The following is a 12,092-nucleotide window of genomic DNA, read 5'->3' as shown; positions in this document are numbered from 1 at the left end:
AGTTTTGCTTTATGCACAAAGCCAGCTGGGTAAGCTTGAGCCAGTCACTCTCTCAGCCCTATAAAGGAGACAATGGCAAACCACTTCTGAAAAACTTTACTAAGAAAACTGCAGGGATTTCCAGGCAGTCTCTGGGAATCACCTTATTATGTGTTTTTATTTTTATTTTTGTAAAAATGGACTCAACAAAGTGATTAAACAGAAGGGAGAAAATCTATATCATAAATATTATATAAATAAATACTTTTTATTAGTTCTTTTTGAAAGGCTAGTGGGGGGAAGGGAAAAGTTGAACAGAGAGTTTGATGTAATGGTTACAGCTGGCCTAGAAATTGGAAGGCTGTGAATTCCAGTTCTGCCCTAGGCACAAAACCAGCCAGGTGACTTTGGACCAATCATCAGGAGACAGTGAGTTCTAGTCCCGCCTTAGGCTCGAAAGCTGGCTGGGTGACTTTGTGCCACTCCCTCCCTCTCAACTCAGCCTACCTCACAAGATTGTTGTTGTAGGGGAAATCAGAGGAAGGGATGCTAGGGTGCCTTGAGTTGCATAACAAAGATATAAATCAAAAATAAATGGTGGTTTTTAAAAAGAGGCAATTGCATTTTCCTAGCTGCCATCTCGACTTTTTGACACCAGCTACACATTCTCTCCTTGCAGTGTCTCACTTGGTCATTCTTTCCAGCCAAAGAATTAGGATTTTGGACAACAAGGGAAGGTTCCTTGCTGATATTCCTTTCCAATTCTGCTTCTTCCCACTGCCCCCATTAAAAAAAACGAACTGCAGTTCCTCTGAAAAGAAGAGCATTGTATCAAAGCAAAGAGTTTTTTTCTGGAGAAATAAACCCAAGTTTCTTTTTTGGGAATTAAAAATGGGACGGAAATATAGTTCCAGAAGGGAGGGGAGAAAACTACAAGGGAAAATAGCTCTCACCAGACTAGTGGTTCTCAACCTTGGAAACTTTAAGACATGTGGACTTCAATTCCCAGAATCCCCCAGCCAGTTTGGGTGGACTTCAACTCCCAGAATCCCTCAGTTAGTGTGGGTGGACTTCAATTCCCAGAATCCCTCAGCCAGCTTGGATGGACTTCAGCTCTCAGAGTTCCCCAGCAGGGATTGGTGGACTTCAAATCCCAGAATACTCCAGCCATCTTGAGTGAACTTCAGCTTTTATGCTGGCTGGGGAATTCTGGGAATTGAAGTCCATTTGTCTTACAGCGACCAAGGTTGAGAAACACTGTTCCAGGCAGATCAAGGGGCTTTGGGCTTGTTCACACAGCTGCAGTTTGTTTTATACTGTGAAAGCTAATCCTGGTTGGAGAGGTGGGCATGGACATGGCACGGGCCACGCGTACCCGGAGGGAGTGATGGTCCTGCCAACGGTGCCACCTTTTTCGAGCTGCAGAACGCACCTGGAAAATAAAAAAAAAGAGAGGAATCTGGTTAGTGGTCCTATTATGGGGTGGATCCAGAGATCCTTCTCTAAGTGAAAATAAATCACCTTTTACTACCTTAATAAAAAAGGGCGAATATTCCAATATCCGTTCCCCTCAGTTTCCCTTTTTCATATGTCAATTCAGATTTGCCACTATTTTTTAAAAAAAACAAGGCCCACTAAGATTTCTATTATGTTCAGGTATCCTTGCATTACGACCACAATTGAGCCCAAAATTTCTGTTGCTAAGCAAGACAGAGATTTTGTGAAGTGAGTTTTGCCCCATTTTACGATCTTTCTCGCCACAGTTGTTAAGTGAATCCCTGCAGTTGTTAAGTCAGCAACACGGTTGTTAAATGAATCTGGCTTCCCTATTGACCTTTGCGGATTAGAAGGTCAAAAAAAAGGGGATCACATGACCCCGGGACACTGCGACTGTCATAAATATGAGTCAGTTGCGAAGCGCAACGGTCATAAGCGTGAAAAATGGTCATAAGTCACTTTTCTCAGTGCTGCTGAAACTTCAAACGGTCACTAAACTAACGGTTATAAGTTGAGGACTATCTGTACATGTATGCATTTTGTACTGATTTTGCCTCCAAATCTCGAGGGATCTGAGGAGATTCCAATATGGGACTCTGCTGCATCCCATTTCAAGAGGAATCCCCCTCCTCTCACTCAATGGCCTCCTCACATTTATGAATGTGAAAATCAGGGCCAACCTTTAAAGCAGGGGTGTCAAACTCGATTTCATTGAGGGCTGCATCAGGGTTGTGTTTGGCCTTGGGGGTCAGGTGGGCGAGGCCAGCTAGGCGTCACTCATGTCGGGGGCGCCTGTGGCGGCCCCAGCGCTCTGCCAGTGAAAACATAGGGCCTTCCCGAGCTCCGTTTTCACTGGCAGAGCGCTGGGGCCACCACAGGTGCCCCTGACCTGAGTTTTCGCTGGTAGAGGCACAACGGGGCGGTCCTTCACTGTTTCCAGGATGGCCCCGTGGGCTAGATCCGGCCCGCGGGCCTTGAGTTTAGGGTTGCCAGATCTGCTTCCAAAAAATAGAGGACAAGCGGGGGTGGGGGGTGGGGTTAAGTAGTAAAAAAATAAAAAATAAAAATTTACAATTAAATTATATATTTTCTTACAAACATTTTAACACGTATTAAAATAATCACTTCAAAACTTTACTTAAAATTCAAAACATCAAATATTATAATAATATGTAAAATATTAAATTACATTTTAATTTCATCATAAAGCTTTTGAATAAAAAAAATGTCCACTATTTTGTGGAAAAAAATAGTGAACATAATGTGAAAAAAGCGGACTGTCCGCTCAAATAGTGGACACCTGGCAACATTACTTGAGTTTGACCCCCCTGCTTTAAAGCAAGTGTGAAAAGTGGATCTGGAATTTATCTTTGTTGGTCAGATACTCCACATTACTGACTGTCACTTTCCTGAAGCTGATAGGACTGCTAATAGAAAATAATTAATCCCCCCAAAATGATGGCGTTACCACAGAATTACTGGTAGTCCTTGTCTTACAACTGTTCATTTAGAGACCATTCATTCTATTACGGAACTGGAAAAAAGTGTGATTCACACTTACAACCATTGCAGCATCCCCATATGTCACGTGATCAAAATTAGAATGCTTGGCAACTGGCATGTACTTATGACAGTTGCAGTGATCCCCTTTTGCGACCTTCTGACAAGCAAAGTTAATGGGGAAGTCTTAACAACTTAACAACCGTGTTACTAACAATTGCATTCAACAACCATGGCATAAAACATGGCAAAACCTATTAACAATTACCTTGCTCAGCAGCAGAAATTTTGGGCTCAATTTTGGTCGTACGTCAAGGACTACCTGCAACTGTTTTAATTAGAGAATATAATATGTCTAATTTTGTTTCTAGAAACCGCTTCTAGATTTTATGCCGAACATAGAAAAAATGAAGCCTCAACATTAGGTTTTGCTGATTACTTTGTTGTTATAGCAATAGCTAGTATTTACTAAGTATGGAAAAGTAAAAAAGTTGGGGCTGTATTTTTATTTTGTATTTTACTACTTTGAAAAATATTGGAAGTCAAAGCTTTTTTTTCCTTATTCATTTTCTCCTTTATCCCACAGTTCTTCCCTTCCCATTTCATTTGTATTTTATATAATGATAATCTTAATAAAAGATTACTTATATTATATTAAATATAAATATTATTTTATTAAAAGTACCATTTTACTTTTTAATATAAAATAAATTTAATATAATATAAATATTATATTAAAATATTTATATTATACTTAATGTATCTTTATATTAAAAAGAGAAAATGAATAATCCCACAAATGTGATTTTGAGGGCAGATATTGGAAGCAGCTCACATACTGAAATTTACTCCTTAGTAGATAATAATTCATTTTCCACTTATCTTTCATTTCAGTCTTCCCTGTATAAAATTAACGGTGCTCTTCTTGGGGTGATTGGAGAATAATTATATCTAATAATTCACATGTTGTTTGTTGCAATTTGGAACAGTTTTCATTTCTTCACAAACAATTAATTCCCTTTAGTTTAATAAAAACAGAGATAGCGCAACTTACCTCACTGTTTAAGAAGCAGTAAAACACAGACACAAAAAAACCCTAGGGAAAAAAAAAAGAGAAATATTAAGAGGTATTCATCCCCTCGGGATGAAAAAAGAGAAAACATTTATAGGAATAGAGGAGTTGTGTGCAATTTAGATGCAAGCTTTTACATATTAAGATGTAGCCTATAATAATAGTTATGTCTCCCCCAACCTGGCAGTTTCAGAGAAGTTTAAACTTCTCCCAAACCTGTTTAAATTTTAGGCAAAATCTAGTGATGGTCTAGGGCAGGGGTCTTCAAACTTGGCAGCTTTAAGACTTGTGGACTTCAACTCCCAGAATTCTCCAGCCAGCATAGCTTTAACTTTCTAAGATTGAAAAATACTGATCTATAGATATGAGGAAGCTCAGCTGCATTCTTTTAATTACAATTCTACTCTCTATTAATAGTGCTGGATTTTAGATGCAAGAAACTAGTCCAAGTGATACATTTCAAATATCGATGATAGGGACAGAAATTATAAGATAGATCTTTACATACAGAGATCCAAAATTTTAGACAAATGGCAGTCTGATCACTTCTTGAAAACCTCAAGTAATGGAGCACCCATAACTTCTGGAAACAAGTCATTCCATTGATTAATTATTCTCATTGTTAGGAAATTTCTTCTTAGTTCGAAGTTGCTTCTCTCCTTGATTAGTTTCTACTTGTTGCTTCTTATCCTGCCCTCAGGTGCTTTGGAGAATAGCTTGACTCCCTCTTCTTTGGGGCAGCCCCTGAGATATTGGAAGGCTGCTATCATGTCTCCCCTAGTCCTTCTTTTCATCAGAGTAGGCATTCCCAGTTCCTGCAACCGTTCTTCATATGTTTTAGCCTCCAGTCCTCTAATCATCTTTGTTGCTCTTCTCTGCACTCTTTCCAGAGTCTCAACATCCTTTTCATATCGCGGTGACCAAAATTGGATACTATATTCCAAGTGTGGCCTTACTAAGGCATTATAAAGCGGTACCAACTTCACGCAGTCTTGATACTCACTTCCTGATTCTGCACACCACTTACCTGAAAAGACTGCAAGAAGGAATTGAAGTAGATGAAAAAGATCTGGGATATGTCATCTTCTCCTGGGTTGACAAAAAACAGCATGTAGGTAATTCCCAGAAGCGGCAGGAGGACTAATGTTGCTTTGACTGCCTTCCTGTTAAGGAGAAGTCAGAGATCAAGTCTTGCGCCAGGATGACCGTCATTGACAAAAATCCAGACATACCCATACATCCAACCCCATCCATTGCTTCTTGTCCTGACTTCGGGTGCTTTGAAGAGCCCTGGTGGCGCAGCGGTTAGAATGCGGTATTGCAGGCTAACTCTGCCAACTGCCAGCAGTTCGATCCTCACCAGGCTCAAGGTTGACTCGGCCTTCCATCTTTCCGAGGTCGGTAAAATGAGGACCCAGATTGTTGGGGGCAATAGGCTGATTCTGTAAATTGCTTAAAGAGGCCTGTCAAGCACCATAAAGCTTATCTGCACTCTTTCTAGAGTCTCAACATCTTTTTTATATTGTGGAAACCAAAACATACCATACAGGTATTCCTTACAACCATTCATTTATTTATTTATTTTATTTATTTATTTTATTCGGCTTATATGCCGCCCTATCTCCTAATGGACTCAGGGCGGCTCACAATAATAAAAACACAAGCCACAATACAAAATAAAATCTAAAATCTAAAAAATTTAAAATTTAACCCTTAAAACCCCATCAGTCCAGGTTGAGGGATTTGAAAAGGGATTTTTAATTCACGGCAGAAGATGCGAAGCTCAGGCGCTAATCGGAGCTCCAAGGGGAGTTGATTCCAGAGGGTGGGCGCACCCACTGAGAAGGCTCTACCCCTGGGGGCCGTCAGCCGACACTGTCTAGCCGACGGCACCCTGAGCAGGCCCTCTCTATGGGCGCAAACCGGGCGATGGGATATTGTTGCTGGCTGTAGGTGGTCTGCCAAATATCCTGGACCTAAGCCATGTAGGGCTTTATAGATCATCACCAGCATCTTGAATCTCACCTGGAGGGCAACCGGTAATCAATGCAAGCCGCGCAGGAGGGGTGTAACATGGGAGTATCGGGATTCTCCCATCACAACCCGCGCGGCTGCATTTTGCACCAGCTGAAGCCTCCGAGTGGTCCTCAAGGGCAGCCCCACGTAGAGAGCATTGCAGTAGTTAATCCATGAGGTGACCAGCGCATGAGTAACTGTGCGTAGGGCATCTCGGTCCAAGTAGGGATGCAACTGGCACACCAGACGTATCTGGGCGAATGCCCCCCTGGTCACGGTCATTATATGATCTTCTAAGCTCAACCGTGAATCCAGGACGACGCCCAAGTTGCGCACCCTATCTACAGGGGGCAAAACTTCACCCCCTATAGTCAGCGATGGCACCGCTCCCCTGAACTGAGATGCCGGTACCCACAGCCACTCGGTCTTGGCCGGGTTGAGTTGCAGTCTGTTTCTACTCATCCAGACCTGTACCGCTTCCAGGCACCGGGCCATCACATGGAGTGCATCACTGGGTTGGTTTGGGGTGGAAATGAAGAGCTGAGTATCATCAGCGTACTGATGATACCTCACCCCAAAACCACGGATGATCTCCCTTAGCAGTTTCATATAAATGTTGAACAGGAGGGGCGAGAGGACCGACCCCTGGGGCATCCCACAGGTGAGGGGCCTCAAGGTCGATCTCTGCCCCCCTGCCAACACCACTTGCGTTCGACCTGAGAGGTAGGAGGAGAACCACCGTAGAACAGTGCCTCCCACTCCCAGCCTCTCGAGGCGATGCAGCAAGATACCGTGGTTGACGGTATCAAATGCCACCGAAAGATCCAATAGGACCAGAACAGAGGAATAACCTCTGTCCCAGCCCTCTAGAGATCATTCACCAGCGCGACCAATGCCGTCTCCGTGCTGTAGCCAGGCCTGAAACCCAATTGGTACGGGTCGAGGTAATCCACTTCATCCAGGATCAGCGGGAGCTGACGCGCCACCACATTCTCGACAACCTTCGCTAAAAAATGGAGGTTGGAGACTGGCCGAAAATGACTTAAAATAGCTGGATCCAAGGCCAGCTTCTTGAGGAGGGGCCTCACCACCGCCTCCTTCAAGGTGGTCGGGAAGTTTCCCTCCCTCAAAGAAGCCACTATCACCACCTGGATCCAGCCTCGTGTCACCTCCCGGGCTGAATAAACCAGCCAGGAGGGACATGGGTCCAGCACACAGGTGGCCGCACTCAGATTCCCCATGATCCTGTCCACTTCCTCTGGGGTAACAGAGTCAAACTCTTCCCAAAGCACAAGACCCGCTGCCTCACCCCCTGTCTGACTCTGTCCAGTCAGAGTCCAAGCTGTCCTGAATCTGAGCGATTTTGTCTGACAGGTGCTGACCAAATTCCTCGGCTCGTCCTTGTAAAGGATCTTCCCTCACTCTCTGATTTAAGAGTGAGCGGGACACCCTGAACAGGGCAGCCGGACGATTCTCTGCGGATGCGATGACATCGATGAAGTAGCGGTGCTTTGCCGCCGCCAACTCCACCAGGTAGGCTCGTGTGGCCGACCTTAACTGAAATCAGTCAGATTCGGAACGACTGGCTCTCCAACGGCTCTCTAGACCTCGTCTACGCCGCTTCATCCCCTGGAGCTCCTCGGTAAACCAGGGAGCCAACTGGGGTCTGCGACGAGTCAGAGGTCACAAAGGAACGACTCGGTCCAGAGCCCCAGCAGCTGCCTCTTCCCAGGCCTCCACCAGGGTTGTGGCTGGGGCATGGGAGAGAGAGAGAGGGATCATCCCAAACTCCGTCTGGAACCTCTCTGGGTCCATCAGGCGCCTGGGGCGGAACCAGGTGATTGGTTCCGCCTCCCAGCGAGGAGGGGTGGAATAACGGAAGCCTAGCCGAAGGAGATAGTGGTCGGTCCATGACAGGGGATAAATAGAAGGCAATCCCCCACCAAACTCCACTCGCAAGATCGGGCGTGTCGCCCCCCCCCCCCATGAGTCGGGCCCTGAATAATCTGAGTCAGGTCCATAGCTACCATGGAAGCCGTGAACTCCTGAGCCACCCCCGATGCTGCACCCAGGGATGGCAGATTGAAGTCCCCCAGAACAATGAGTCTGGGAAACTCCACCACCAGCCCCGAGAGGGTGTCAAGTAGCCCGGGCAGGGCTGTTGATACGCAGCTGGGAGACAGGTATGCAATCAACAAGCCCAACTGGCCATACAGGCCCCACATCATGAGGAGGGCCTCACATCCGTCAATCTTAGAAGCAGTGACGTCCCGCGGACTGAGGACCTCCCTAATAACCATCACCACCACCCCTCCCCTACCCTGGGCCCTTGGCTGGTGCAGTACCCGGAAGCCTGGTGGGCACAATTCAGTCAGAGGGACACCCCCCTCTGAGCCCAACCAGGTTTCCATAATGCAAGCCAGGTCTGCGGTTTCCTCCTCAATCAAATCACGAATGAGGGGAGCTTTATTGACCACAGACCTAGCATTAAAATAGACCAGCCTAAGCCTAGGGACCCTATCTCTCAAACCCTCAGGAGGTTGGATAGAACCAGGAGGGTCGGAGCACGCCACCGCTCGGAGATAGCGAGGGCGGGCTCCCGAAGTCCGATACGGCCCTCCGTTCCTCCACCTACAGCCATTCCCAATTACAACCGGTATCTGAAATCCCACCCTCACCCCTGGTGCACCGGATGAGCCAGCACCGCACCAAAACCTCCGCCAACTCCCCAAAATCTGGACTGGAAACGACCTGGCAGGGCCCCCACAATCACCAGCCGGATGTCAAAACCCACCCCCCTCCCCAAACCCCTTAAAAATCTAGCTAAAAAACAATGAAACGACCCCTTACTAAAACCCTTAAAGCCCTCATGCCACCTCTCGGGGTCCCAGGACCCGTCATTACGGAAGATCTTCGCCAGGCCAGCAGGCCACTCCAAGGAAAGGGGGGCATCCCTCAGAGCGACCAAGTCCGCACTTGCGTATGTTTGTACTACCATCCCTGAACCTCAAGGCACAGGGGACTGTCCATAAAGAGTGGGATATATCAAGCTGGTCCATCCCAGGAGACAGGAACCTCCATTCCGGGTGTCCTCCCACGATTTAGTGACTGGTTCGAAGTTACAACAACGCTGAAAAAAGTGACCTATGGCTATTTTTCACACTTCTGACCCTTGCAGCGTCGCCATGGCCACACAATCAAAATTTGAATGCCTAGGATCATGTTATCACCGTGAACAAGCGAAGTCAACGGGAGAAACCAAATTTGCTTAACAACCGTGTGATTAACTTAACAACCAAGGTGATCGGCTTAATGACTGGGACAATAAAAAAGGTTATGAAATTGGACGCCTTTAATACTGTACTTACCTGTATTGAATAGTTTCCGAGGTGGTTGAAGCTCTCAGTTTCGTCATTAGAATCCTAACTATGTTAAACAGGAACACAAAATTGATCTGTGAGAAGGGAAAAAGAGAGAAAACCAAACTAAGGAACTTCAGTAGGGAATAAATGCAACTGGATAATCTTTCTGCCTCTGCACCCACAATTTACAATTTTTTTTTGCTAAAATTTAGGTTATTTCCAGTTTTTGGCAAAAATGCCCCATGGTGAACAATGAGTTGCAACTGCATATGCATTTAACAACCATGGTGATTCGCTTAATTACCGCTGCAAAAATGGTGGCAAAATTGGGTTGATCATATGTTGACTGCTTTACGGCTATCATGACTTATGACAGTAAAGGGCAGACTCCATTATGTTTGTAATCCGAGGATTATCTTTAATGACTGATATTTCTAAATATACTCTATATTTAAGTCTTTGAATTCCTCTGGTTGCTTATAAGGAATGGAAAATGATGGACTAGACAGTGTTTCTCAAACACGGCAACTTTAAAATGTATGGATTTCAACTCTCAGAATTCCCTAGCCAGCCATGCAGATTGGGGAATTCTGGGAATTGAAGTCTACACCTCTTAAAGTTCCCACAGTTGAGAAACATGAGTATGAATTGTAAAATTGACTGTTTATTTTTCAAGAGTCTTGGAGCTTCATCCAAATAGTAGGTTTCCTCTATGAAACAATTCAGCCACTCTGCTTTGTTAATTAAGATTTGGCAGTTATAGAGGCTGGGGAAGTTGATCCTAGCATCAGCATTCCTAATTAATCCAGAATTGTTTGCATTTCAGGAAGTGTTTGTCTCTGTAGCTTGAAAGGGATGATGTTATGATTAGGCTGGAAGGAGAACATTCTTTAGGATGGACAGATGGATGGAGAACATTCTTCAGATCAAGGGTGGGGAACTATGGCTCTTTTTTGACCTGTGACTCCCAGAATTCCTGAGCCTAAAAGGGGTTGTAGGTCCCTACCTCTTCTTTAGATGGAGACATGGATGGATGGACAGACAAACACAATATTCCATATCTTGTAAGCTAACCCTTTTCCACCTATTTTCCTTGCTGCCATTTTTTTAAAAAAAAATATTAGGTTTGTCTCTCTCTCTTTTTTTTTTTGTCCCCCTGATCCAGGTAATGGAGCTTGTGGCTAAGAAGCAACTTTGGCCATTATCCTAGATGGTTCACCAAGAAAGGATTAGATAAATTCGTGAAGGATAATTCTATGGAAGACTGTGAGTCTTGAAGACTCCATATCACCACCTTCCTGCCCCAAAATGCCAGCTCTTGGGGGCCAAGGATATGAGTTTTTTACTTACAGCTTGAAGGTCATCTGGAAAGAAAATGCTGGATTAAGGTAGATCCTGGCTGATTTAGTACCATTGCTATAATTTGGTATCTACAGATCAGCATAAATATTGGATGGTCTAATTAAAGCTTGTGGGGGCTGAATGTGAGATGTTGAATCAATTAGGCCATCTCCTTCAGGATTACAAAACAGCTTAAAACTCTTTCAATTTTAACAATTTTAACACTTTCTTTCTCTGCCTTCATTTCTCTTTTCGGCGTGTTGCTCATTTCCTGATGAACACAACTTCCATGCAAGTACAGGACATTGGTCTTACAGGTAGTCCTTGACTTATGATTGCAATTAGGACCAGAATATCTGTTGCTAAGCGAAATGATAAATACTCAGTCAATCAATCAATCAGAATAGAGCTGGAAGGGACCTTGGAGGTCTTCTAGTCCAACCCCCTGCTCAAGCAGGAGAACATATACCATTTCAGACAAGTCCAGTCTCTTCTTAAAAACCTTGGACACTTGGCATCTTCAGGACTACCTGTAAAACAATTCATGGTTTTGCCTATGACACTCAATTTAAGCGAAAGATGGACTTTGAAAAAGTAGATTGATTCCTTTGAACTTTGGGGCTGGAGAAGACACCTGAGCTGTGTTTCTCAATCTCTACAACTTTAAGATGTGTGGACTTCAACTCCCAGAATTCCCCAGGCAGATGTGCTTACCACCATTGCAACATCCCCATGGTCGTTCCATCAAAAGTTGGACAGTTGGCATCTGGCACATATTTAAGACGACGGCAGCCTCCCAGGTTGTGATTTGCAACCTTCCCAGCCGACCTCTGACAGCCAAAGTCAATGGGGGAATCCAGATGTGCTTAACAACTGCACGATTCACTGAACAATATGGCAGAAAAGGTTGCAAAATTGGATGCAGCTCATTTAACAACTGCCTTGTTGTTTACCGATGGTAATTCGGGACCGAACTGTGTTTGTAAGTCAAGGATTCTCTGCAACTTTGCTTGCGTTTAATTCGTAATGTGGTAAAATGGAGTAATTAAACGGGGTGGAGGAAATTAAGAAGAGCAAGAAAGACAAAGGGAGTCAACTCTGCGTGATGCAATCTTCACATCACAGAAGAGTAGAGTTTGGGAGCGCCAGCATGTCGCTTATCTCAAGGATTTCAATTCAATTCAGAATAGAGCTGGAAGAGACCTTGGAGGTCCTACTCCAACCCGCTGCTCAAGCAGAAGATCCTATACCATTTCAGACAAGTCCAGTCTCTTCTTAAAAGCCTCCAGTGATGGAGCATTCACAACTTCTGGTGGCAAGCTTAA

General features: G+C 44.6%; 1 protein-coding gene across 3 annotated transcripts in view; it reads right to left on the bottom strand.

The window, feature by feature from the left end:
* Window positions 1-228: 228 nt before the first annotated feature.
* CRHR2 (corticotropin releasing hormone receptor 2) overlaps window positions 229-12,092 on the bottom strand; it is a 146,137-nt gene continuing 134,273 nt past the window's right edge. For all 3 annotated transcript variants that reach the window (XM_034401662.3, XM_060683273.2, XM_034401664.3), the window contains 4 exons: window positions 9,433-9,518; window positions 5,076-5,211; window positions 4,031-4,072; window positions 229-1,411 (listed from right to left, as the gene is read on the bottom strand). In XM_034401662.3, the coding sequence (XP_034257553.1) occupies window positions 1,271-1,411; window positions 4,031-4,072; window positions 5,076-5,211; window positions 9,433-9,518 (405 nt within the window). In that variant the 3' untranslated portion in view covers window positions 229-1,270. The remainder of the gene's footprint in view (window positions 1,412-4,030; window positions 4,073-5,075; window positions 5,212-9,432; window positions 9,519-12,092) is intronic.

The sequence above is a fragment of the Pantherophis guttatus genome, chromosome 4, assembly GCF_059756535.1.
Source record: "Pantherophis guttatus breed Tessera chromosome 4, ASM5975653v1, whole genome shotgun sequence".
Lineage (NCBI taxonomy): Eukaryota > Metazoa > Chordata > Lepidosauria > Squamata > Colubridae > Pantherophis > Pantherophis guttatus.
The sequence above is the reverse complement of the archived record's forward strand: the minus strand, read 5'-3'. Positions and strand labels throughout refer to the sequence as shown.